The sequence below is a fragment of the Hyaena hyaena genome, unplaced genomic scaffold, assembly GCF_003009895.1.
Source record: "Hyaena hyaena isolate Hyena2069 unplaced genomic scaffold, ASM300989v1 scaffold_93, whole genome shotgun sequence".
Classification (NCBI taxonomy): domain Eukaryota; kingdom Metazoa; phylum Chordata; class Mammalia; order Carnivora; family Hyaenidae; genus Hyaena; species Hyaena hyaena.
The window spans coordinates 2,348,497-2,371,330 of NW_024080724.1; the positions used below are offsets into that span (position 1 = coordinate 2,348,497).

At 46.9% G+C, this 22,834-nt stretch overlaps 2 protein-coding genes and 1 long non-coding RNA gene across 9 annotated transcripts in view; 1 reads left to right on the top strand and 2 right to left on the bottom strand.

Moving 5' to 3' along the window:
• Nucleotides 1–4,126, bottom strand: part of TRMT10B (tRNA methyltransferase 10B) — a 27,841-nt gene extending 23,715 nt beyond the window's left edge. The window contains exon 1 of one of the 7 annotated variants that reach the window (XM_039234817.1): nucleotides 4,068–4,126. Coding sequence is in view for 2 of the 7 variants with exons in the window: in XM_039234823.1 (XP_039090754.1) it covers nucleotides 3,715–3,780 (66 nt within the window). In the remaining 5 variants the exon portion in view is untranslated. Of the gene's footprint in view, nucleotides 1–3,714; nucleotides 4,045–4,067 lie in introns of those variants that run through there. The other 6 variants (XM_039234818.1, XM_039234821.1, XM_039234820.1 and 3 more) reach the window with 6 other exon arrangements.
• A 1-nt stretch (nucleotide 4,127) lies between these two features.
• Nucleotides 4,128–7,719, top strand: LOC120233516. Its single transcript, XR_005528841.1, has 3 exons — nucleotides 4,128–4,265; nucleotides 6,003–6,129; nucleotides 7,623–7,719. It is a non-coding gene; the product is annotated as an uncharacterized LOC120233516 (long non-coding RNA).
• A 527-nt stretch (nucleotides 7,720–8,246) lies between these two features.
• FRMPD1 (FERM and PDZ domain containing 1) overlaps nucleotides 8,247–22,834 on the bottom strand; it is a 51,107-nt gene continuing 36,519 nt past the window's right edge. The window contains exons 8-15 of the mRNA XM_039234826.1: nucleotides 22,086–22,205; nucleotides 20,906–21,042; nucleotides 19,689–19,815; nucleotides 19,443–19,538; nucleotides 17,504–17,686; nucleotides 16,282–16,429; nucleotides 13,701–14,492; nucleotides 8,247–10,736 (exon numbers count right to left, since the gene is read on the bottom strand). Coding sequence (XP_039090757.1) covers nucleotides 8,353–10,736; nucleotides 13,701–14,492; nucleotides 16,282–16,429; nucleotides 17,504–17,686; nucleotides 19,443–19,538; nucleotides 19,689–19,815; nucleotides 20,906–21,042; nucleotides 22,086–22,205 — 3,987 coding nt within the window. The 3' untranslated portion in view covers nucleotides 8,247–8,352. The remainder of the gene's footprint in view (nucleotides 10,737–13,700; nucleotides 14,493–16,281; nucleotides 16,430–17,503; nucleotides 17,687–19,442; nucleotides 19,539–19,688; nucleotides 19,816–20,905; nucleotides 21,043–22,085; nucleotides 22,206–22,834) is intronic.

A 22,834-nucleotide genomic window follows, 5' to 3' on the forward strand; every position in this document is an offset into this window, starting at 1 on the left:
AAGGATGTGGAGAAATGGGCACCCTCCTACACTGTTGGTGGGAATGTAAACGGGTGCAGCCCCTCTGGGAAACAGTGTGGAGGTTCCTCAAAAAATTAACAGTAGAACTCCCCTATGACCCAGCAATAGCACTGCTAGGAATTTACCCAAGGGATACGGAAATGCTGATGCATAGGGGCACATGGACCCCAATGTTCACAGCAGCAATCTCAACAACAGCCAAATCATGGAAAGGGCCTAAGTGTCCATCAACTGACAAATGGATCAAGAAGATGTGGTTTATCTATACAATGGAATACTACATGGCAATGAGAAAGAATGAAATCTGGCCATGTGTAGCAACATGGATGGAACTTGAGGGTGTTATGCTGAGCGAAATAAGTCAGGCAGAGAAGGACAGATACCATATGTTTGCATGTATAGGTGGATTAGGAGGAACTTAACAGAGGACCATGGAAGAGGAGAAAGGGAAAAATAGTTGGGGAGAGGAAGAGAGGCAAACCATGAGAGACTCTTGAATGCTGAGAACAAACTGAGGGCTGAAGGGGGTGGGGGAGAGGGGTAGGGGGATGATGGGCATGGCTGAGGGCACTTGTTGGGACGAGCATTGGGTGTTATATGGAAACCAATTTGACAATAAACTATTTTTAAAAAAGAGTATCCTTTAAATTTCTATCTTATTTGACAATCTTATGTATTATTCTTTGACTCCTTAAGGTTAGGCTCTGAAAATAAACATTCTCATCTTTCCTTCTCTCTCTCTCCCTCCTTTAATTGCAATTTTGGTAAGCTGAGGCTTTAATTTTACATATTCAAGACAGGTTCTACATTGTGATATGTCATCAACATTAACCCTTTTGGGCTCTGTCTATTCCCTTGGTTGCTGCTAAAATTTGTAAACCAATAAACTTTACATTAACTGTATAAATATTACCCGCTACAGAAACGAGTAGTGTCTGAGGATTATGCTTTGTTCTCTAACGCTCTGACTCCTGTTCCCAGCGAACATTTCTAGTGTTGAGCTCATACTGTTTTTTTATACTCCATCAATTGCTCAAAAATGAGGCCAAAGTTTAGTTGTTTTTCTTTGAGACATAATAGGCTGTTGTAGTGGAAACACAGCAGTCTCAGGAGTTAGCCATGCTTCCCAGCCTGCTCCCTGTGAGCAGTGGGAGAGCAGCCAAAGCACTTACCTTTTTGTCATTGGTTCTATGAGATGGGATAATACTACATCCCAGGGCTGTTGCAAGAACTAGACTCATGGAGTAACTACTCATGAAATACAGGCTGTACAATCCCTTCTAGTCCTGTTCTTTTAGGCTCTCTAAAAAAGTAAGTCTTCTGAGCAGTTTTGGGGGTATTCACCACACATCATATAAACATGTGACCACCCGATATATTCCTTTAGATGGCCAAGTGAATCACATCCTAGATTTTCAAAATTACAGATTAGAAATGTGTGTTCATTTTCCCGCACAGGCTAAAGTTTACTTGTGCTCAGAAATCCTTTCTTTAATACTCAGTACAAAGTTTAATATATTTATTTATGCCATTCACTGTGTCACTATGAATTTATGGCATGCACAAAATTTAGTAGTGTACACATTATTTCTAGAAAACTGAGGAAAAGATCAAGTTATTCTTAAGCGTTTCAGAAGCACTGCACTGTTCACATACGAATGGCAATGTTGATTATAAATATCTTTAAGAAAAGACAGCCAGTCCCATTATATCCGTCCCTTTAGATGACTAAAACAAGTTTTGTTGTGCCAATCATCAGAGCCATTTGCATTTTTCTGCATTTATGCATTCAAAAAAAGAAAAATGAGGGGCGCCTGGGTGGCTTAGTCGGTTAAGCGTCCGACTTTCGCTTAGGTCATGATCTCGCAGTTCGTGGGTTCGAGCCCCGCGTCGGGCTGTGTGCTGACTGCCAGCTCAGAGCCTGGAGCCTGTTTCAGAGTCTGTGACTCCCTCTCTCTCTGACCCTCCCCTGCTCATGCTCTCTCTCTCTCTCTCTCTCTCTCTCAGAAATAAAATAAAACATTAAAAAAAAGAAAAAAAAAAGAAAAATGAAAACTTTAAGATAAACTGGTCCAATACCTAACAACCTCATTTTATTAGGGTGAGAAAACACCAACTTGTTAAACGAATGCCAGTTTGTTAACAGCCATGTGCTTTCCTTCCTCCGCACTCCACAGCATTTTGTATTCTTATCTGTTTGTCCATTCATTCAGTCAATAAATATGCATGGAGTTCCTCCTCTTTGCCAGACCCTTTAGGGGAACAACTAAGCGGCAATGAATGCAGATGTCTCATTGGAGAAGTCTGGCTGAGCAGAAGAAAAGAGAGCTAGGGTTGGAGTAGCTGGAGGGGCTGCTGAGTTTTCCACTGCTGTTTAGAAAACTGGAAGGTCTGTGCTCATGTTTTCTCTCCCATCAAACTGCATTCCTTTGCAGTAGGGGCTGTATACTTACATTTTACGTAAATACTGTAAGAGCTCACAGTATAGAACCTTGCAAATAGCAGTGTTTGAATAAATGTTTGTTGAACGGAATTAATTTTACCACTACCACCCCCATTCCCTTCTTCCTAGTCCCCTCATTGTATCTCAGACCTCTCCAAGTTCCTATAGTTCCAAGGATGCTTTTCAGATCAGGAACTTGGGATACAGCAATATTGAAAATCAAATGAAGGCAATTCCAACCACTACCAAAGAGTCTGCGGTATAGCAGATTGGGCACGGACCACATCGTTTTCATCTTTGTATCTTCCGTGGCCAGCACAAGGCCTGGCACAAAATGGAAGCTCCGTAAATACTCAGCAAATAGAGCCTTGCAATCTAGTGCTCCTCAGAAAGCAAACTTGAAATTGGGTATCACAGAAGAATAAATCTTCTTAATCTATGTGAGACATTATGCCCAGATTTAGCATTTCCTTTCATTAAAAAATGTTTTCTGAGCATCCGTTGCAGGTCCAGTGCCAAGTACTGGAATTATTCAATTAATTATTCAATCATTTAACAAAGAGTTACATGCTGAGGATTTGGGAATGATGTCCATTCTGCCTCCAGGGGGCTCCAATTAACAGCCTTGACTGAGAGTTGGGTCTGTTTCCCCACTACATTATACGCCCTTTCAGGGAAGAAAGGATAAAGAATTCAGGTGCGCTCCCCCAGTATTCACTACTGAGGCTTGCAGAACACAAAAATCCTAAATGTTTCATGATTATGTTACCCTTCTGCTCAGAACTATGCAGCGTTCTCCATTTCACTTACAGTACATAACCGAAATCCTTACAAGGGCCTATACTCCTCATTACGATCCACTTCCCCCATCTAGCGTCCTCTGCACTTTCTGGTCTACTTGCTGCTCCTAACATACTAAGGATGTTCCCACCTCAGAGCCTTTGCACTTGCTGTCCTGTCTACCTCCAATGCCCTTCCCCTAGTTAACTATATGACTACCTGCTTCACTTTATTCTGGTATCACTGCCCAGCATGGCACACGTTTTCCTTACTTTTTGTCTGAACTTCCCCATTACTATAATGTAAGCAGGTGTTCTGTTTGCCTTGTCCACTACTCTATCCCATACGCCTAGAAAAGGGCTTGGTACATAACAGACGCTCAATAAACACTTGCTGATTTAATAAATTCTCCACCCACTCCCATCTCTGAGTTGACAGAAGCCGCAGATCTTTTCTAACCCAAATCCCACCTGAAGAGCATGTCGCTGGGCGCTGAGGGATGGGCCAGCCTCTGTTTGCACGTTCGCTTCTCTCATTTTCTTAAGTTTTAGTCCACCGAACCAGGCTCCAGTCCTCTGGCACCTTCAGCACGAGAACACCAACACCCCAGGCCGGAGAGCACCCCGCCCGTGGGCCCCGTCTGGCCCACAGCCTGCTAGTGCGCGCGGTAGCAGAAAGGGAAAGCACCAAGAAGGTGGAGGACACCAGGCCACACGACTATTGAGGGTCGCTTCCCGGCATCTGTCCCACCTACGAACCAGGCGGCAGTCCCGCGCCAAACCCCTTCGGCCCCACGTCCGCACCCCAAAGGGCCCGGGCGTACCTGAACCCCTCACCTCGCGCAGCCCCGGCGGCGCATATCAGGCCCCGCCTCCGACCTAGCTTCCGGTTCCTGCCCCTCCTCCCCTCCAAATGGCATTCTGGGAGTTGTGGTTTTCAGCCTGGCAGCTTGGTGTGCGGGAGCCAGTGGGAGGCTTTGCCTTCCACCCGCGCTGGCAGTAGGGAGCTGCCTACCGCCCAGGTGTTGCTGCGCCTGTCTGAGCCTGTTTCCTCGGCTGTGAGATGGGGATTACGATCCCTGCCGCTCGCCGGTTTCGCAGGACTGCGGCAGGCAACCCAGGGCTTTGATGGTTGTCAAGGGCTGGACATTGGGAAAGGGACTAAAACCAGGCTTGAACCACCCCCCATCTCACAACATGGGGGTCTTGCCTTCCCTTGGGACCCCCTACAACCAGCAGAGCCCACGAACTGACTGACACAGGCTTCCCTAAGCACACAGCTGCCCTCACCACCACCTGACGTCTAGGCAGACAATAGAGGATATCTGGGCCTGGACCCTTAACACGTGAGTCTAGCCTCCGGCCACTCTCCCTTCTCCATCTCCCCTTACAGATCCAGGGGGAAAGCGAGGCTCAGAGACCTGAAGAGACTTGTCCAAGCCTTGGCCTGATAAAAACTAGCAGCCACTCTTTACTCTTCCCTTTATTCCTGCTATAGAGACCCTAGCATGAATGAGCCTGAAATATCTCCCACCCGAGAAACCACAGCCATGTTGGACCCCTCCTTGGCCCCACACTGTTTCCCTCTCTGGACTTTTCTTTTCATAGCTCCTCCAGCACCCCCACCCCGTCCCTAATCCTTCAGTCCATCCTTTCTCTGCTACTGGAGCAATTTTAAATGTTAAAAGTAAACATTCTTTATCCCCCAGAAGGCTTTTTCCTGAATCCCAGCTCTAACACCTCTTCTCTGCTCAGACGCTGGTGTTGGCTTCCCAATCAGCAGGGCACGCAGAGTGGCTCAAAGGATCTTCGGTGGCTCCCACCACACCTACCAGTCCCTACACTGTGCCCTCAGCCAAACTGGATACCTTTCCTCTCTCCCTGCCACTGCTCTTGTGTGTGTCTGCACCTTTGAATGAGCCCATGGCCAACCCCACAGAAAAGCCCTCCTAGCTGGTCTGACTGACCCCTCTCCCCAACCTCCATTCCCACCACGCAGCAGACATCCGTTTGCCAGGTGATTATGTGTCTCCCCTGTTTCAAACCCTAGTGCTTCCATTGTATTTGGACGTGAACTCTAACCTTCCCGAGGCCTTCCCCACCTGGTTCCTGGCCGCCCCTCTAAACTCATCCTATAACTTTTCCTGTGGCTTGCTGTGTTCTGGTCACACCTGTCTTCCTGAAATGCTTCAAATATACCAAAGACTTTTGCAGATACTGTTCCCTTTCCTCTCACTTTTTCCATGGCTGGCTCCTTCCTCCCCTTTCAGCTTCAGCTTGAACCTTTCCTCTTCAGAGAGACCTTTACTGATCACCCAGGTAAGACTGGCTCATCCTATTTCTATCTTAGCACTCTTCATTTCTTTATATGACCTATCAGTCAGTCATCTTTTATTTCTGTGTCTTTCCTACTAAGTTTCTGAGGGAACATGTATCATGTTGATGATTTAATTCCCAGTGCCACCGCACACTAAATTTGTATTGACAGAATCACCTAATGAGTGATTTTTCTTCTTTCTTAACACATCCAAAACTTACCTTCCTATCTACCAAATCTAGGACCTGATGCTCTGTAGCTACTTCTAATTAATGCTGCCTCCTACAGGAAGCCTTCCATGATCATCACTCTGTCCCCAACCAAAAAATGACTTCTGTCCTTTGAGTTCTCATAGCACCTTATCTGTCCTCTTTGGTTGCCCTGAGCAGACCATGCCTTCTATTTGTAGGTCTGTATCTTTATATGTCATCTTATCTCTTAGACCAGGAGCTCTTGAAGACAGGATTCTTATCCAGTTATTTACATCACATCCATAATCCCACATCAGGCATCATCTGCAATGGGTGTAACAAATGTTTGTCTAAAGAAACGGATCAGCCAATATTATGGTGAGCAGGAAAAGGAAGGAGGAGTGTAAACGTCTGGTAGTTTCTTAGTCATTAAACAGTTAGCTCTTGCATTGTATCCCATTCTGCCTATTCATGTAGGGGTCTGTGTATCTCACAAAAAGTGCTAAACAGAACCAGACCCATTCCCACCCCTCATTTTAACTTCTCAACAAGCAGTGAGGGATTTCCTGGAACTTCTGGGATGAGTACTCTTCATGGGAACTGCAGAGCAAAATACTAACTCCATACAGTAGCAACCCAAGAAAGTTCATGGATTTGAGGAGAGAGGAAGCAAAGACAGACAGACGTAAACATTTGAATGCCTGTGCCAGAGGCTTCACAGTCTTCTTCCCACCTTGCATGATTATTTCTCACAATATGCCAAATGTGTATTACATAACAATCTCTAGTTTGGGGTTTTGTCCTCATGGATAAGAAAATGTATTCGAGGTATCTAAGTAAGGCATCTGGCACACTGTGGGCCCTCACTAAATGAGATTAGTAATATTTCCTTTTGTCGGTTGGGGAAACTGAGGCCCAGAGCAGTGCCTAGAATAACATTGCCAGGATTCCAGCTCTGGTTAAGTTGAAGTCCTTAAGTTGAGCTCCTTCCTTTAACTTGCAAACATACAGATTATGCTCATGCAGATAAACTACATAGCTCTTCAGAGCTTTCTGTTGGTAAAAGTGTTCAAGTCCTGTTTAACATCATACAATTTTTATTATTTTAGTGTCCTATTTTTCCTATTATTCATGGCCACAAAATCACTTCAAATCTATGTTCAAGAGCCTTATATAAATTTTATTCAAAATATTCTATGAAAAACAACTAAGAAAATAAGTCTTTTCCTGGCACAAGTACTGCTTAATTGGTTAGTTAACAAATAACTGGTAACAAGGGGTGAGAAAGACATCTTCTCTTCTCCCAAAATATTGCTTTCCTCTGATCGCCAAGGGTTTGGGTACATAACACATTCATCTTGCCCCTCCTTTTTCTGGGTGAAGGAGAGGAATTAGGAGGCCAGTGCAGACGCACAACTGATCAGGAGTACCAGAGGGACAAAGGGACCCCTTGAATGACCTCCAATAGTTCAAGGCGACTGTCTAAGGCCTAGACAGAGAAGCCAGGGGAAAAAAGACATCCCAGAGGTATCTTGAGATCAGTTTTCCTGGAGTCTGAAAACAAAATGTAGGAAATGGTTTCACACTAGGAGAGGCATCCATAAAGTTTGGGGATTATTACTGAATTTTACTGAGTATTTACTAGATTATTTATTAGATTTCTACCCTACAAAGCAGGAACTATTAATATTTAGAGTAGAGAAAAACAAAGCCCTGGGGCTAAGTAGCTTGTCCAACGTCCCACTAGGATTAACTGGAATTAACTGGTTTAATTGGGATTAGTGAGAAAGGTACTAAATATATTTCTCTCCTTCTAATATTATTCTTAAAAAGGCAAATCGAATTCAGGGCTTTAATGTTTGTCTTTTCAGGTATTTACAAGAGAAAAAGGACGCAGCATTCAGTCAATTTGAGATAAAGCATAGAGCCACCCACGCCTGGATGTGGGTCACCAGGCAACTAAGGAACTTACTGCCACCTAGTGGCAACCTCTGCTTGTCATAGCGAGGCAGCCAAGAATACCAGGCCTGCTGGTGCAGGTGCTGCAAACCAAACCTTGTGAAGGTAAAATCGATCAAATATCATGTGTATTCACTCCTATTTGTGATGGTTATTGCCAAATCAGTGCGATATGAGAAGTCAAGACCATTTTTCAGTGATCCCCACCTTCCTCCCTCATCACTGTCATCCTCGGCCAGTCTGTAAATTCCTCTTGCTTCCTCATCCCCAGGGTAAACGATTAGGGCAGTTTACTGACAGCATGCTACTTATCTGCATTCCCTCCCGCGCGCCCCCCCCCCCCCCACAGAGGGTCTGTGAGCATCCTAACCAGCGGTGAGGACTTGTCTAATTCACCTTTCTATCCTAAGTTCCTAGCACATGGCCTGACTCAGAGGAGGTATCCAGTGAAATGTTTGTTGAATGAATATGAGTGAAAGCTTTTGAACCAAACTTATCATCACTCTGTATGACGAGGCCAGGATTAAGCAGCAGTTTATTTGAATACTCTAGTAAACATTTTGGAGGGGTGCTGGAGGAGTGGAGGGGCTTCTCAAGGAAGTGCCCCCCAGGGCAAGGCAGGGGCCTGGGCGACCCGCCTGCTCACAGGGCGGTGGATGCCCGGAACTTCTGGGTCAAACAAAACACGGCAGCCGTGAGAGCCGTGCACTGACGGGCCAAGAGTTTCACACTCAGGTCATGGTAGCCTCTCTCGCAGGTCAGCCTAGCAGCCTCTACGAACTGCTGGTAGGCGCACACCACGTCCCTCAGGTCCCCTGCTGCTTCCCTGTGCCGAGTGGAGCAGCGGCTGCAGTCTGTGAACTGGAAGCACAGGCCGGCCAGCTGGACCAGGTGCTGGAAGGTGTCCCGCACGGCGCCCTGCATCTCTTCGGGAGACTGGTCCATTCTGATCACATGTTGACAGCTCGCCAGGAGCTTCTGGGAACCCATGCAGAGGCGGCTGCGGCTTTCCGAAAAGTGCCAGGTGCACTTCTCTGGGGGATGTTTGTTCCCATTCCCCCAGGAAGCTTCTAAAATATCTTGTAATTCCAGTAAGCTCTCTGTGAGTTGGATAAAGCCCTCCGGGGTGCTGGCAGGGACAGCCTTCAGCTGTCTCAGGGCCCTGGAGCAGTACTCTGGCCAGATGTGGCTGTTCCTCGACAGGGGCTCGGCACTGCAGCTGTGGGCCCGGGCGGGCCTCCAGGGTAGGGCCAGCCGGCTTCCTGCAGAGGGCGGCGAGGTGAGGGGGGCAGTGGGGTGTCCTTCCGCGTCCCTGTCTTCTTCCTCTGCCTCTGGCTGCAGGCCATGGAAGCATGTGGCATAGGAGAACTGGCAGCTGCACTGCTCCGTCCCAATTCTGGGGGCCATTGCCTCATGCACACCCACAAACCCCAAAGATGTGGTCATCCTGAGACTGGCAGAAACTTTAGGTTGGCCATCTGGGGCAAAGCACAGGAAAGACTTCTCAGCAGGAAGGCAGACGCTAGGGCTTTTGTCTTTGTTTTCTGACAGTGAACAATGGTTTGAACCTTCTAAGTGGGGCTCCTTTGGGGGACACGGTAGTGGAGTTGGCAGAGAAGGACCTGGATTAAAACAGATCTGCTGAGGAGTATCCCTAGAGGCTGTGTCTTCCCCTATCACGTGGTTAAGTGGCTCTGCCGTGACCCCCTCCAGAGGGACAGCTGATGGAATGGTCTGGTCCCCAAGCAAGAAATCAGGGTCTAAATCCAGCTCTTCCAATAGTTTTTGCTCTTGGGCCTCGCAGGCTTGGTCTGGGGTTTCTCTGCTTTGTCCTTTGGGGCCCGTAGGGGAATGTGGCAGGATCTGCTCAGTTCCTGTTACAGGAGTCTTCAAGGAGAGGGAGGCTACCATTCCACCAGCCAGAGCACTGACACCAATAGTCTGTGGCACGGCATTCGACAGGTCTCTCTTGGAGTCACTTGCATCTTTCCCAGATTCACCACAAAACAAACTGATGCCATTTTTGTCTGTAACTTCTCCATTGTGTCCCGGGGATAGGTGTCCTTCTTGTCCCTCTTCTGGAGGGAGAGGAGCCATCTTCTCTCCTGAATTTATCCCACATTCGCCACTTCCTGGCCTGACTGCAGGAGACAACAAAGGCTCTGTGTGTTTGGGGGCAGTTTCTTGCATAGGATTTGTAAACAAAGATCCCAGTCCTGTTTCCAGTTGGACCCCTCCCACCCCTAGGGTGTCTGCTTGAGAGACAAGACGTGGCCCTGGGCTGATGGTCACGCAGACTCTATCTGGGTTTGGGTCAACACTGGAGAGGGAAGAGTTGCTGTCCCCAAGTTCTAGGGTGAGTTCTTTGGGGACACTGCCATCCGAGTGTTGAAGGGGAGACAAGGAACCGGAAGGCTCTGCCCGAGCAGCATCTAGGCCAGATGAGCCTGGGTTGGAACAGGGAGGGGTGCTTGCTGGGGAACTGGCAACAGTGGCACTCAGGGGGGCAACCCCAGAACTCTCTCTATGGTTGGGGTCAATCCGGAGGCGAATGGCAGAAATAGAAGACACTCGAGAGTCGACGACTGACTTGGTTTCCATGGTCTCGGGCTCCATCTCCATGACCCGGGAGGCTGGGTTTTTGCTCTGGGTCTTCCTTAAGGGACCCAGCAGCCCCAGGGCCTTGGTCTCCAGGAGGCCAGGCTCACCTTGCATGTCCTGCAGAGAGGACACAGTTGGGGAGGGTGCCCCGAGGGCCAGATAGGGCTCCCTGTCATAGTAGCACACGTCGTCCACGCTCTCTAGGGAGGCTGATGGCACCAGAGGAAAGGACACCTGACAAGTGTAGTCGGTCTGTAGGAAAGACCTTCTTTTTCTCAGAGTCTTGGCATACTTCTTCACCCCTCCCTTTCTGCTTGGTTCTCTTCCATCTGGCCCAGGATTCAGGCTGTCCCCACGGATGCAAGTGCTAGCCTTGTGCTGCAGGCTTGTGGCACTGGGCTCTGCGGCAGACATAGCTCGGGGCCCTGAGAATCAAGAACGGAAAGAGTACGTGAAAAGCAGAAAAATAAAGAGACTTACAGAGGTTGGGCCCAGGACTCAGGGTTGCCTGGGTTTGGATCCTGGCTGGACTGGGTAACCTTGGGCATATTAAATCTTTATCTCCTCAATTTGCTCATCTAACAGAATGGGATAATAATGGCAGGAGACAATTTTTGGTTCTTTGTTGCCCACAATGCAGTTTATTGTCTTTGGGTCACAGTACCCCAACTTCCTTTCAGGGCGCAAAATCTCCCCAAAGGTTACTGTCTGCTGGAACTCTTCATGAATGTGCCCTATGCGCAAGCAGCCAAGAAGCCAGATTTATGACCTTGAGAGTCAGACGCAAAATTTCCTAGAATTTCACAAGCATATTTATTTTTAAAATAATAATAATCAAAACAGAGCCCATCCTTTGCAGCCACAGGATCCTGACAATGAAGACATGGTGAGAAGTCCTGTCACCCAGTCTCCGGGCCTGGTTACCACCTGTGTCTAAACCGGCTCTTCACCTTTGCTAGCAATTCTATAAGCGATCTGACATCCTTCTAACACTCTTGCTTTGTGCTTATGACAACCCAAGTCTGACAGGAGCAGCGGTAGCAGTCAGCACTGCCCTACGGTGCTGATTCGATGCACTGGTGCTTACCAAGCTCCCCGAACAAGGCCTGTGCTAACAGTGGTTCAGTGACAGGAGCTCCTACCACCACTGATGTTCTTGTGTGAGGATTCTGAAGGAGCTTTCTCTTGAGAAAAAGTGTCATGACTCAGTCTCAAGTATGAGGGGTTTTGTGCATACCAGGATGGACATTTCTTTTTTTTTTTTTAATGTTTCTTTCATTTATTTTTAAAAATTTTTTTAATGTTTTTATTTATTTCTGAGAGAGATAGCATGAGCAGGGGAGGGTCACAGAGAGAGGGAGACACAGAATCCAAAGACAGGCTCCAGGCTCTGAGCTAGCTGTCAGCACAGAGCCCAATGCAGGGCTTGAACCCACGAACCGTGAGATCATGACCTGAGCCAAAGTGAGACGCTCAACCTACTGAGCCACCCAGGCACCCCCAGGATGGGCCCTTCTGAGGAGAGAAGCACTTTGTGATGAAGTCTGGGGAGTCAGCCAGAAGGAATCAGGTACATTGAGAAGCACTTGAGAATCAGTGTTTATCCTCAGACCAGTGGTCTTATCCTCAGAGAAGTTATTTCCAGTATGGCTACGTCTTATTCAAAACCTTATCACCTCTAGACTGCTCTTCAGGCCTTTTTAGTCAGAATCTCAGAGGCTACCACCTAAGAAGCTAGGGTATTTAAACCAGGTCCCTTGAGTAATTATGATGCCCACCCATGTTTTGGAGCTGCTGCCCTCGGCTACCTACAGCCACTCACCAAGGGCATTTCTGAGGCCTAAAAAGGGAGAGACTCCCACAGTGAGTCAGGGACCAGACCAGAACCCAGGCTCAGGACTCTCTCCCCAGCATCTTATTGGCTCCTTATGAAAAAAGGGAATATCCAGTATGGACTTTATTTCCCTGGCTAAGATTCCTGTAAGGGAAGGCCTTGACTGATGGTTTCTGCTGTGCTCCCATCTTGAACCCTGCACAATGGCTGGCCCAGCTGGGCAAAGCTGGGGGCATGGATGGCCGTGGGCTGGGTTCTTTGGAGAACAGTGCGAATCTTCTCATAAGTTTCTCCTTCTTTACAGGCACAGCCAATTAACGAATTCAGGGTAGATGGTAGAGAATGTATTCATTCACTCATTTAGCAAAACCACCAGGCACTATGTGCGGAGGAGACATGGGTGAGTGTGCAACACAGTCCCTATACTCTGAGGAGTTCTTGGTTTAATAAAGATGGGAAACATCACAAAAGTCACACAAATAAATATACAGTTACAAGCAGTGCTAAGTGCAGGCAGGAGGCACCCAGGGTGCTATGAAAACACGTGAAAGCTGCCCCATTCTTGGCGCAGTCTGGTTAACGTTTCCAGGAGGAAGTGAGTTTCCAAGTGGGGCCTGACAGATGGGTAGGCATTTGTCGCCAAAGATCAGGGCAAGGAATGTTTCAGGTGGAAGGAGCAGCACGTGCAAAGGCCAGAGGTAGGAAAGAACTTGGTACTTTTAAAGAACAGTAAGGAGGTCTGCGTGGCAAGTGTGCAGAAAGAGGCCATGTCACAGAGGACCTTGAGGGGCCTGACAGGGGCTGCTAAGGAGCTGGCCTTTCTTCCATAAGCAACCGGAAAGCACTGGAGGGCAGGGAGTAACAGGAAAGGGCTGCACCAGAAATAAAAGAGCTGCAGCTTCCCCAGCTGCTAGTGGCTCACTATCAGTGTCTGCGTGCTATTTTCCATTTTTTTCACTTCAGTATATAGCATGTGCAACTGTGTGTATGTGTACGTGTGTGTGGAAGTGTCCTGTAAGGATCTCACGTCAACTCAGGAAGTCACTCTATGTGGAAGGTCACCCCATGCTCTTCGTGGCGGGAAGGATGAGGAACTGGAAAGAAACATGACCAACAGATCCCCTGCTTTTTCTTACATCTGAGTCCCTTAAGGGGCCACCAAGAGCCTATCAGGTTCCTCTTACTTCAAAGCCCTGTTTGATACAGAGTCAGGGTGCATCATGACACAGCCACTTGCCTCTGCTGAGCACTCCTGTCAAACCCTTTTCGATGTAAATTCTGTCCATCTCACAAGGCCCAGGACATTTGCCACCCCTTCTGGAAAGCCTTTCCTGATTCCCACTGTTGAACTGGTGCCTCCCATCTCTGCTCGCCCACAGTTCCCTGAACTTCCCTGGTACCCCTGACTTGAAGTTATGACACTTATAATTTGGTCCCCTGGGCCTAGGGGGCCCTTCTCAAACAAGGACAGGGACCGTGCTTCACGTTTGGTCCCTGCCCCTGCTGAGCTTTCCGGAACCGCCTGGAGTCTACAGACCTGCTGGGGAGGGCTCACCTGAGAGGGCGTCTGGGGGTGTGAGCTTGTCGGCTGCGTCATAGTATTCCTCATCTGAGCTGCCATCCTCAAAGGCCAGCGGCAGGTGTGGGGCCAGGGCTTCCAGAGTGGAGCTGGGCTGGGCCTCGGTCCAGGCTGGCAGCCCCCCACCCTGCCGGGAGGCTGTGCTCTCTGAGCTGTCGCTCTGGTGGCTGGCCAGGGAAACGCTGGAGCACAGGCTATAGTAGTCTGCCTGGCCGCCCTCATACAGCCTGGGGTCCAGCCTGACTGCACTCAGTTCTGGTCCCCAGCTGAAAGGTTCAGGAGTGGGACTCTCAGAAAACTCAGCCTTCTGGCACAGAGGGCTGGCTCTCTGGGCCAGGTCCAGGAGACAAAGGAAGCCACTGGTTTCAATCCTGCTTCTCTCCTCTTGGCTGTTGGAATCAAGACCGTCTGGGAGTCCCGGCGAGCCTGAGTGGAAGAAGCCAGACTTGCTGGAAGAGCAAGTGTCCAAGTCATCCTCTTCTAGGGCGTCCATGGATTCACTGGAGCCACTGGTCCTGCAGCCTCGGCTCTCAGTGTTAGCCGAGTCGGATGCCTCGGACTCGGCACTGTCCGTCATGCTGCTGGCCCCGGAGATGCTCGGGCCCCTCCTGGCCACCTCGGGCATGGGGCTGTCTCCAGGAGGCTGCTCCTCTTTTATGAGCGGTCTACAGGGGCCCAGCTTCAGCAGGTGTCTGTCAGAGAGAGGCTCCAGCACGCAGTCCACTTCAGAGGACTCCTCAGAGTCGCTGCACGCTCTGGATTCATAGCCTGTAATAAGGGACATTGTGTGTGTGTGTGGGGGGGGTCATAGTCAGGGACTGGCAGAAGCCTATGTCCTCCCACCTTACCCCGCCTGTCCACTCATTCTCCAGGGTGACCGGCCCAGATCACGCTCTACTGCCTGACACAGGACCCGTGGGCCTCCAGATTCTATGTTCTCCCCACACATTGGGGCTTCTTTCTCACATCTACCTGAACTGCGTAATGGAGCCAGGGTTACTTCTGAGGAGAGCTATGTGGTCATGGCAGCACGGAGGGTATGTGGCTGGATTTCACTTTGCTACGGGCAGCATCACCCGAGGTTGCTAAGTCCCTCCTCAGACCCAGCTCTGTCCTGTCTAGGCAGCAAAATCAGATGGGGAATCATATTTAAAAAATAAAACAGATCCTTGGCCCTATCCCTGATATACTGAGTCAAATATCTAGGGAGTAGGGGCCGAGAATCTGTATTCTTAGCAACTTTGTGTGGGATTCTGAGGCAGGTAGGCTGGCACCATTTTGAAGCCCGGCCTTAGGGACCCCCCCCCCCTGGTGCTATGGGGCTTTTAGGGCAGTGAAAACCCAGCTAGCTGCTGGTATTTGGGAAGGATTCACGGCTGGAAGGATGGGGGCGTTTAGCCAGGTCTCCAGTCTCTCTTCCACCATACGCCTCCAGAATGATCTTTCTCAAAACTTCTCTCTGATCACATCACACACTACTTAAACCCCCTGATAGCATCCTCTGCCTACAGGGAAGAGGCTAAGCTCTCCCACAGGCTAAGGCCTCTCATGGTGTGGCCCCCAATCCGCCCTCAGCAGCCTGGTCACCCCCTCATAGTGTGTCCCTGAGCCCTTCTCAGCAGCCTGGTCACCCCCTGAAGGGTTCACATGCCCCAGCCACTATAGAGAGCGTCAACACATCATCACCTCAGTCCCTCCCACCACCAGACCTTCACAATTGCTCCCACTCTGCATGGTCTACCTGATTAGACCCTAAGGTATCATCCCTTGCCCATAAACTGTATTAACAGCAAAACAAGTACCCAAAACTCTTCACTTCCTAATTATTTTTTTTACTTAATCTTACTGTCATCTGATCTCTCAAGATTATTTATGTGTATTCGATCCAGATGGAAGAAGTGCTATATAATGTTATGTTACTGAGCATCTCGTCCCATCTCCACATTCAGTGACCTCACGTTGGTAGCCTGAAATTAGCCAGAGTGGGAGTGTTTCAACATTTATCAGCAAACCAGTGGGAAAATGCTGCGTCAATAGTGCTAAAGCAAAAGCCTGATACAAACTGGGAGCTGGCCCGGGAGACTGGTCATCTCATCTGGCCTCCGTTACTTCATTCCTTGCATATGATTTCAACTCTTTCTATCTCCAGGTGTCCCCTTTTCCTAAACATGTAAGGTTGAGAATTTCTATTATAATTCAAGAAAATGCAGAAGAGCACATAGACATGGAATAAAAAAACTAGGTCATCTCTACTTTCTGAATAAATGAATGACATCTTTTTTGCCAGCAAATAAAGACAAAATACAGTGGATTTTAGAGACGATTTTTGGAAATGTTACGGGGAACTGGGGACTTTCAGTAGCATATCTTGGCTTTCGGGGACTCTCAAATACATAGAAAAAGGTTCTCCATTTAGGATTTTAGAAAGATAACTGTTTACCAGGAAATAAATGGAAAAATAGCTCTCATCCACTTGGGTGGAAGTCTCACCTCAACTCAATTCACCCCCTTCCCTTAAGGCCGTGAAAAGGGCCATCCTTAGTGGAGCAAGCCTCACCTTCTTCGGCAGACACCCGGTGCACCTGTTGTTTGTTTCCTGGCCAGAGGAAAATGGAGGCAACTGGGTCAACAAACAGCCTGTAGTACCCAGCAATCAGGCAGGCTAGGTCTTTTGCACTGTTGGATTCCAGCAGCAATGTCAGAACCTTTGAATGTAAAGAGAGTTTTTTTTTTTTAATTTTTTAAGTTTATTTATTTATGCAAGAAAGAGAGACAGCATGAGCAGGGGAGGGTCAGAGAGAGAGGGAGACACAGAATCGGAAGCAGGCTCCAGGCTCTGAGCTAGCTGTCAGCACAGAGCCTGACGCAGGGCTCGAACCCATGAACTGTGAGATCGTGACCTGAGCTGAAGTCGGATGCCCAACCGACTGAGCCACCCAGGTGCCCCAAGAGAGTTCTTAAATAAAGGGCCAAGGGACAGTCTGAAGACTGACAACAAGGCCACATGGGGCCAATGAGATATTCCAATTAAATCCAGCCATGGCCCACAGGCAGGACTCCTGGGGTCTCATATTCTCACCTGCAAGACTTGAAATAAGCATATGTGCACATGTGCGCACATATGCACAACCACATGTGCATGTACACGCACACTTACATACACACAGTGGGTTCCTCCCATTAAATCTCTATGAGGTCTCCTGCCTCTTCATCCCCTACTCCAGCCTCTCCATCCCAAGAACCCCACCCCACCCTGACCATTCATATAGTGAAGACCCTTCAAGACCTCACCTGGAAAAGGAAAAGGAAAGCAAACAGATAAGAAAGAAGAGGGTGATGATAAAAATGAAGCACCAACCTTGAGCACATCAGAATTAAAGCAAAGGAAGGCGGGGTAAATGTAGGACCTTCCAGAGAGGCTCAGGAAGTACCTCGTATCATTTATTCATTTTAATTGCCACCAATCAAAACTCTTGGGCAGCCATTCTGGTCCCATACATGTGATAAAATCATCTGGTGCTCCCATCGAAGTTACTGAACCCATTAGGAAAATATATAGTCCAAGCTCAGTTTACACACAACAAATATTTTAGGACCTTCCCAAGAAAACACATCCTGTTCATTATTTTCCTCTTGATGGTACAGGATGGACAACTTGTCCTCTTAAGCAAATGCTGGATATTAGATTTTGTTAATATCTATGCTCTCATAAACTACCCTAGAATAATTTAGTCCCAAATTCCAGAAGTTGCCTTCAAAATTTCTTCCGCATGCATTACCTTGACATCCTGAAGATACACTTTGACCATGCTCACTTTCTCAGACTCTTCTGTCAGTTCTACGCGGCTGATGTTTGCAAACTCTGCCAACGTGGACATGATGTTGAGTTTGCTACTGATAATTTGGCTAATCCCATACTTGGCTCCAACTAGAAGGGCAATGTAGGATTCTCTATCCTGTAACTGGATGAGGGTGGAAGAGGAATTAGTTTTCACTCACAAGCTAGTGAAAATACGTTGCACACGTAAGACATGACACCCCTCTCTGCAAACTCCTTGGTTTTTATTTCAGGCCCTCCCTCACCACCTCTTCCCTAGACTACCAAATTAGGTAACAGCCTAATCTGGGCCCCACTGACAGCTAAATTAGGTATAAATATATCTCCCACAAGACCCTTCACAATAGAGAGCCAGACCATGGGGCTGTTACCTGTTCCACAAATACAACTTGTGCTTTCACACCTGTGTGCCAATATTCATGCTGCGCTCCAGTGAAGTCCTGACCCCTCTGTAAAAGACTCCATCAAAACCTACTGCCTATGGAAAACATTCGCTGAATCTGTCTCCTCCCATGGAGTAATCCTTTTCCTCTGTGGTGCTCCCACCCCACAGCCTCTGTAGCTCTGATAGCACTGAGCTGTGATTTCTTACTATGATTATTTGTATTCAAGTGTTGTACTCATGTTTGGTTCCCTGAGAGTCCCTAGTGTCCAGCAAGCATCCTAAGCCAGTTCAATGTGGCTGGCTTCTTCTCCCATTACCAGTTCCTACCTTAGGTAGGACACATAAAGGGACACTGGGGACAGACACTTGACAGCTAGGAAAGGACAGGATTCTCGTGGGAAAGGTAGAAGTTTTTCTTGTACCTTCAAGCCTTCCTTTCTGCAGACCTAGTCTCCTTTCCAACCTTTTGTCACTTACTTGTACAAAGACTCAACTATTTTTCCCTTCCTCTACTGGATGCTCTTCCTTTCTGTCAAAACATTGATTCCCTTTTTCCACCTACACTGCTAGGTCAGCAATCTGATTAATATGTATATATTATAGTATATAGAGATTTAATATGTGTATATTATATACACACATATATAATATTAAATATTATAATATAATATAAATTATATATTATATAATTATTGTATGATTATATAACATGTTATATATAAATATATATACACATATATAAATCTCTAATAGGCAATTTGTGCTGGAAGGTTCTGAGGCTGCCTGAACAGTGCAGAGTTCAGGGACTCTGAGGAACTGAGGGAGAGTTCCCATGAGCCACAGCCCATCGGTTACAGACTGCTGAAAAGCAGAGATCTTGGCCCAGGCTCCAAAAAAAAAAGCTGGGGGAGGAATGAGTAACAAAGGAAAGGGCTCTTATGCTTCTCTTTTCCCTTCTCAGATCCACCCTTAGTTCTTCCCTTCTGAACCGTCAGGACCGCAGCCTGGCAGTTAATCTAACATTCTCCTATTTCCTTCATGATTTCCAATTTTTCCTCTTCACCTTCTACCCAAAGTGCCAGAGTAAACTGCATCCATCTCCCTTCCTCAGAATGCCTTTCCTTCTTCCTGAAATCTGGCCGAATCCAACCTTCTAGCTTTTCCCTAATCCGTCCTTCTCGTATTCAGTGGTGCCCTTTCTTCGAACTCCACAGCAGTAGTCCTGTGACTTTCTCGTGGCCTCACTTTGTCTGTTGGGTACTTTGTTTCATTGTTTGAGGGTGGAAATCATCATTTATTGAGTTCTGCCTCCCCCAGCATCTTCCAGAGGGCTGGCCCCAAGCATGATATACACTCCCCGATGGTGTCATATTTTACTTCCCAAATGAATACATGACAGGGTCCTCAGGAATTTTAGGCTAAAAGATTGGCTGACTTTCAGAGGATCTCTAACTTCTCTTATAAGAGTAGAGGTCCACATTTCTATCATACGTACCATTAGAGTAGCATTAAAGATTTTTCCACCATACGTCTTGAGTTCCCCAAGGATCTGTAGATAATTTAAACGAAGCTGGGCAGCAGAAATAAGTTGCTTACATAGGAGGGGGGGGAAAAAAGACTTAAATTAGAGTTATTCACTTGCCTAAAATCCACGCAGTGCTGAAAATGCTTTCCCTGAGGTTTCACAACAGACAGTGGGGGGCAGGGGAAGGGTTGGTGTCGTCAGAGGCCACAACGTTACCTTCTGTCGTGGTTCCAGCAAATTCTGGTTCCTCTTCATGTGGAAGCTAATGGCTTTCTTGATGTCCTTGCCTTTCATGTTTCGGAGTAAAGTTGGAGATATAAAGTTCTCTATTCCCCAGTCCTTCCTGCCATGAGATATTGGAGACACCATTTTTATAGTGCACTTGGCTCTAATGAAGAGCATAATTACATTTGATTCAGGGACTTAGTGTTCCCAGAACACTGCAATTATGAGCCTCTTTCTCAACAGAAGATATATACATAAGAGTGTGCAAATATACACAAAATGCATTTATAAAGTTGTGTATTAAATATCATATATTTATATCTATTTAATACACATACACTCTCTCCACAAAAAATGAGCCATTAGGGAACTAAGCCCCACTTATCTTTCTGGGAGCTTGTTACCTTTGGTGTGGTATGATATTCTGCTAATCAGAAGAGATCTCCATCTTATTTTTTTACTACCACATATATGAGAAATAATGATCACATATGTATAACACATTCTCACAAAGCATGTGTGAATCCCTGAGGTGATGCTTCAGAATGGTGCCAGCCTAACAGCCTCAAAATTCCCCAACAAACTGGATAACAATACAAATCCTCAGGACTCCTTCCCTAGAGATTTGATCCAGTATTTCAGGAATAGGGCCAAGGATCTGTTTTATGTTTTAAATTTGATTCCCCATTTGATGTTGATGCCCAGACAGGACAGAGTTGAGTTTTGGTGAGTAGCTAAGCACAGAAGGGTGATACTTCCTAGAGCAAAATGAAAACTTAGCCTATGAATCAGGACATGTTGGAATCCCAGGACTTGAAACTGTTCTAATAGGAATATAATGCAACACAACTAGGTCACACAAGATTAATTTCCAAGGTATTTCGGCCCTCAGAAGAGCTTTACACCGAAGCTGTCACTGATTTCCCAAGACATTCTCTCAGGAACTGGGAATCTACAAAGGGATCCTGTGTCATTCTATCTGCAGTTGGCTTCTGTCGCAGAGGGAGCAGCCAGACTCTGACATCTGGGGGAGCTGGGCTGGGTCAGAGACAGTGGGGAGGGAAATGGATGGAAAGACAACAGACAGATGGGCAGGTTGGTGAGTATCCGCTTTCTGTGGAATCTAGCCATCCTGGCTAGGGGCCAGCCAAGTTAATAAATGTAACCCAGCTGCTGTTGACGGGACATAGAAGTCGCCTGCCACTCACTCTATGTACTTCAAAGAGATCTTCTGTGGCTGAGCGCATGCGTAGATCCGCTCCTGGATGTGCAGGGCTGCGAGCCGGAGCGCGGAGCTGCATTTCATTTCTACAGCAAAGCGCTCCTGGAGCACATCGCTGCAGCTCTAGAAGAGATTACATCAGAGGAATTGGGAGACAAGAATACATACATTGTGTTCCTAGTTCTTTCAGGTGAAAGGCTCTAAGACCTGGCTCTGCCAATTCTTGGCTCTGTGACCTTGGTTATCTTTGACTCTGAATGTTGGTATCTTCCCCTTGCTAAAAGAGGAGAGTCAAGTCTACCTTACGCTGTTTCTGTGAGGTTTAAATTAGATAACATGAAAGCAGGCATAAGGACACAGCATTACACAAATATAAAGTAGTGTTGGTATTATTTGCTGCCATCATTTCTGTTAAGAGTTGGGCCAGTTAATTCATCTAGTTTGAGTTACCTCATCAGTGCAATGGTAATGCCTCTGAAATGATTCTTTTTTTGGCAGCATAAAAATGACATGATAGATCTCACCCAAGCAGGCAAAGTGGGGGGAACACCAGGCTGAGGGCCAAGGGACCAAGTTTTGGCTCCGCCATCAAATGCATGACCCAGGCAAATCACGTGAGCTTCCCAGGACTCATTTTCATTGTTTCTGAAATAAAGCTTTGAAGGGGAGCCTGGGTGGCTCAGTCAATTGAGTGTCCGACTTGATATCGGCTCTGGTCATGATCTCATGGTTCATGGAATCAAGCCTCGCGTAGGGCTCTGTACTGACAGCACAGAGCCTGCTTGGGATTCTCTCTTTCCCCACTGTCTCTCTGCCTCTCTTCCATGCACGCTCTCTCTCCCTCTCAAAATAAATAAATAAACATTAAAAAAAAAACCTAAGGCTTTTTTTTAGCACTAATGCCAATTGTAATAATAAAAACTGTAGCTCCAAATAGTAGTAGAAAATGTATCGTCCACATTGAGGACTAAGCCTAAATTTCATTAATACGTAGCAAATCTCCTAATGTAGAAACTATTCTGAGGGATAATCAAGCCTATCCTCCTTCAGATAAAGATAATCCCTACCAGGGAGTTGCTTCATTGCCTTAAGCTCGTGTTCAAAATCACCCATGTGCCATCTTTGAGAATAACCACTGTTATTTTAGGAAGGGCAGATCCAGTCACCTGCAGGTAGAGGTATTCAAAGGCCACAGGGTCTTCTTTCAGGAGGTCCAGGGGGTCCTTGGGAACAAAACACACCCTGAAGAGGCAGCGGTAGTCATGTGACTCCTCCCTTTCTACCACCTGAGATGGGTAAGGGAGATACAGTTAATCTTCTAACCGCCTTTGTTCTCACAGCGATTCCACAAAGGAACTTAAAAAAAAATAAATAAATAATGAAAGTCCCCAGAGATTTCAATTTTAGTGCTTCCCAAGACAGCTGCAGACCTTTGCTCTTGATTTTCCCATGGCTATAAAATGTAAAAGGCTCAAAAGAACAAAGTTTCCAGTGACCCCATCAAACTGTTCCCCTTTCCAAAAGAAATCGACTTCCAGTCTCTGATATGCCCCATTCAGAGACAGTCTATGTATATGTACATGCTTCTATATATGTGTATTATTTTATTCTCCACAAATAATAGTAATAGTGTACATTGTTATTATAGTATGCACCTTACTTTTTTTCTACTTCAGCTATCTTGGGGATTTCATTTGATTTTCTTTCTCAGCGCTAATGGAACAGACATGTTAAAAAGTTGGTATAACAAATCACTGAAAGGCTGAAAGACTGATTGGTCCAGACAGACTGTGCCCTGTCCATCCATCAGGGACCAGCTTAGGGGTAAGTCTCAGAAAAAGGGCTTAGACCCAGTAAGAAATGCTTCTCTGATTTTTCAAAGATCATCAGAGCTGGAAGCAAAAGATGGGGCTGT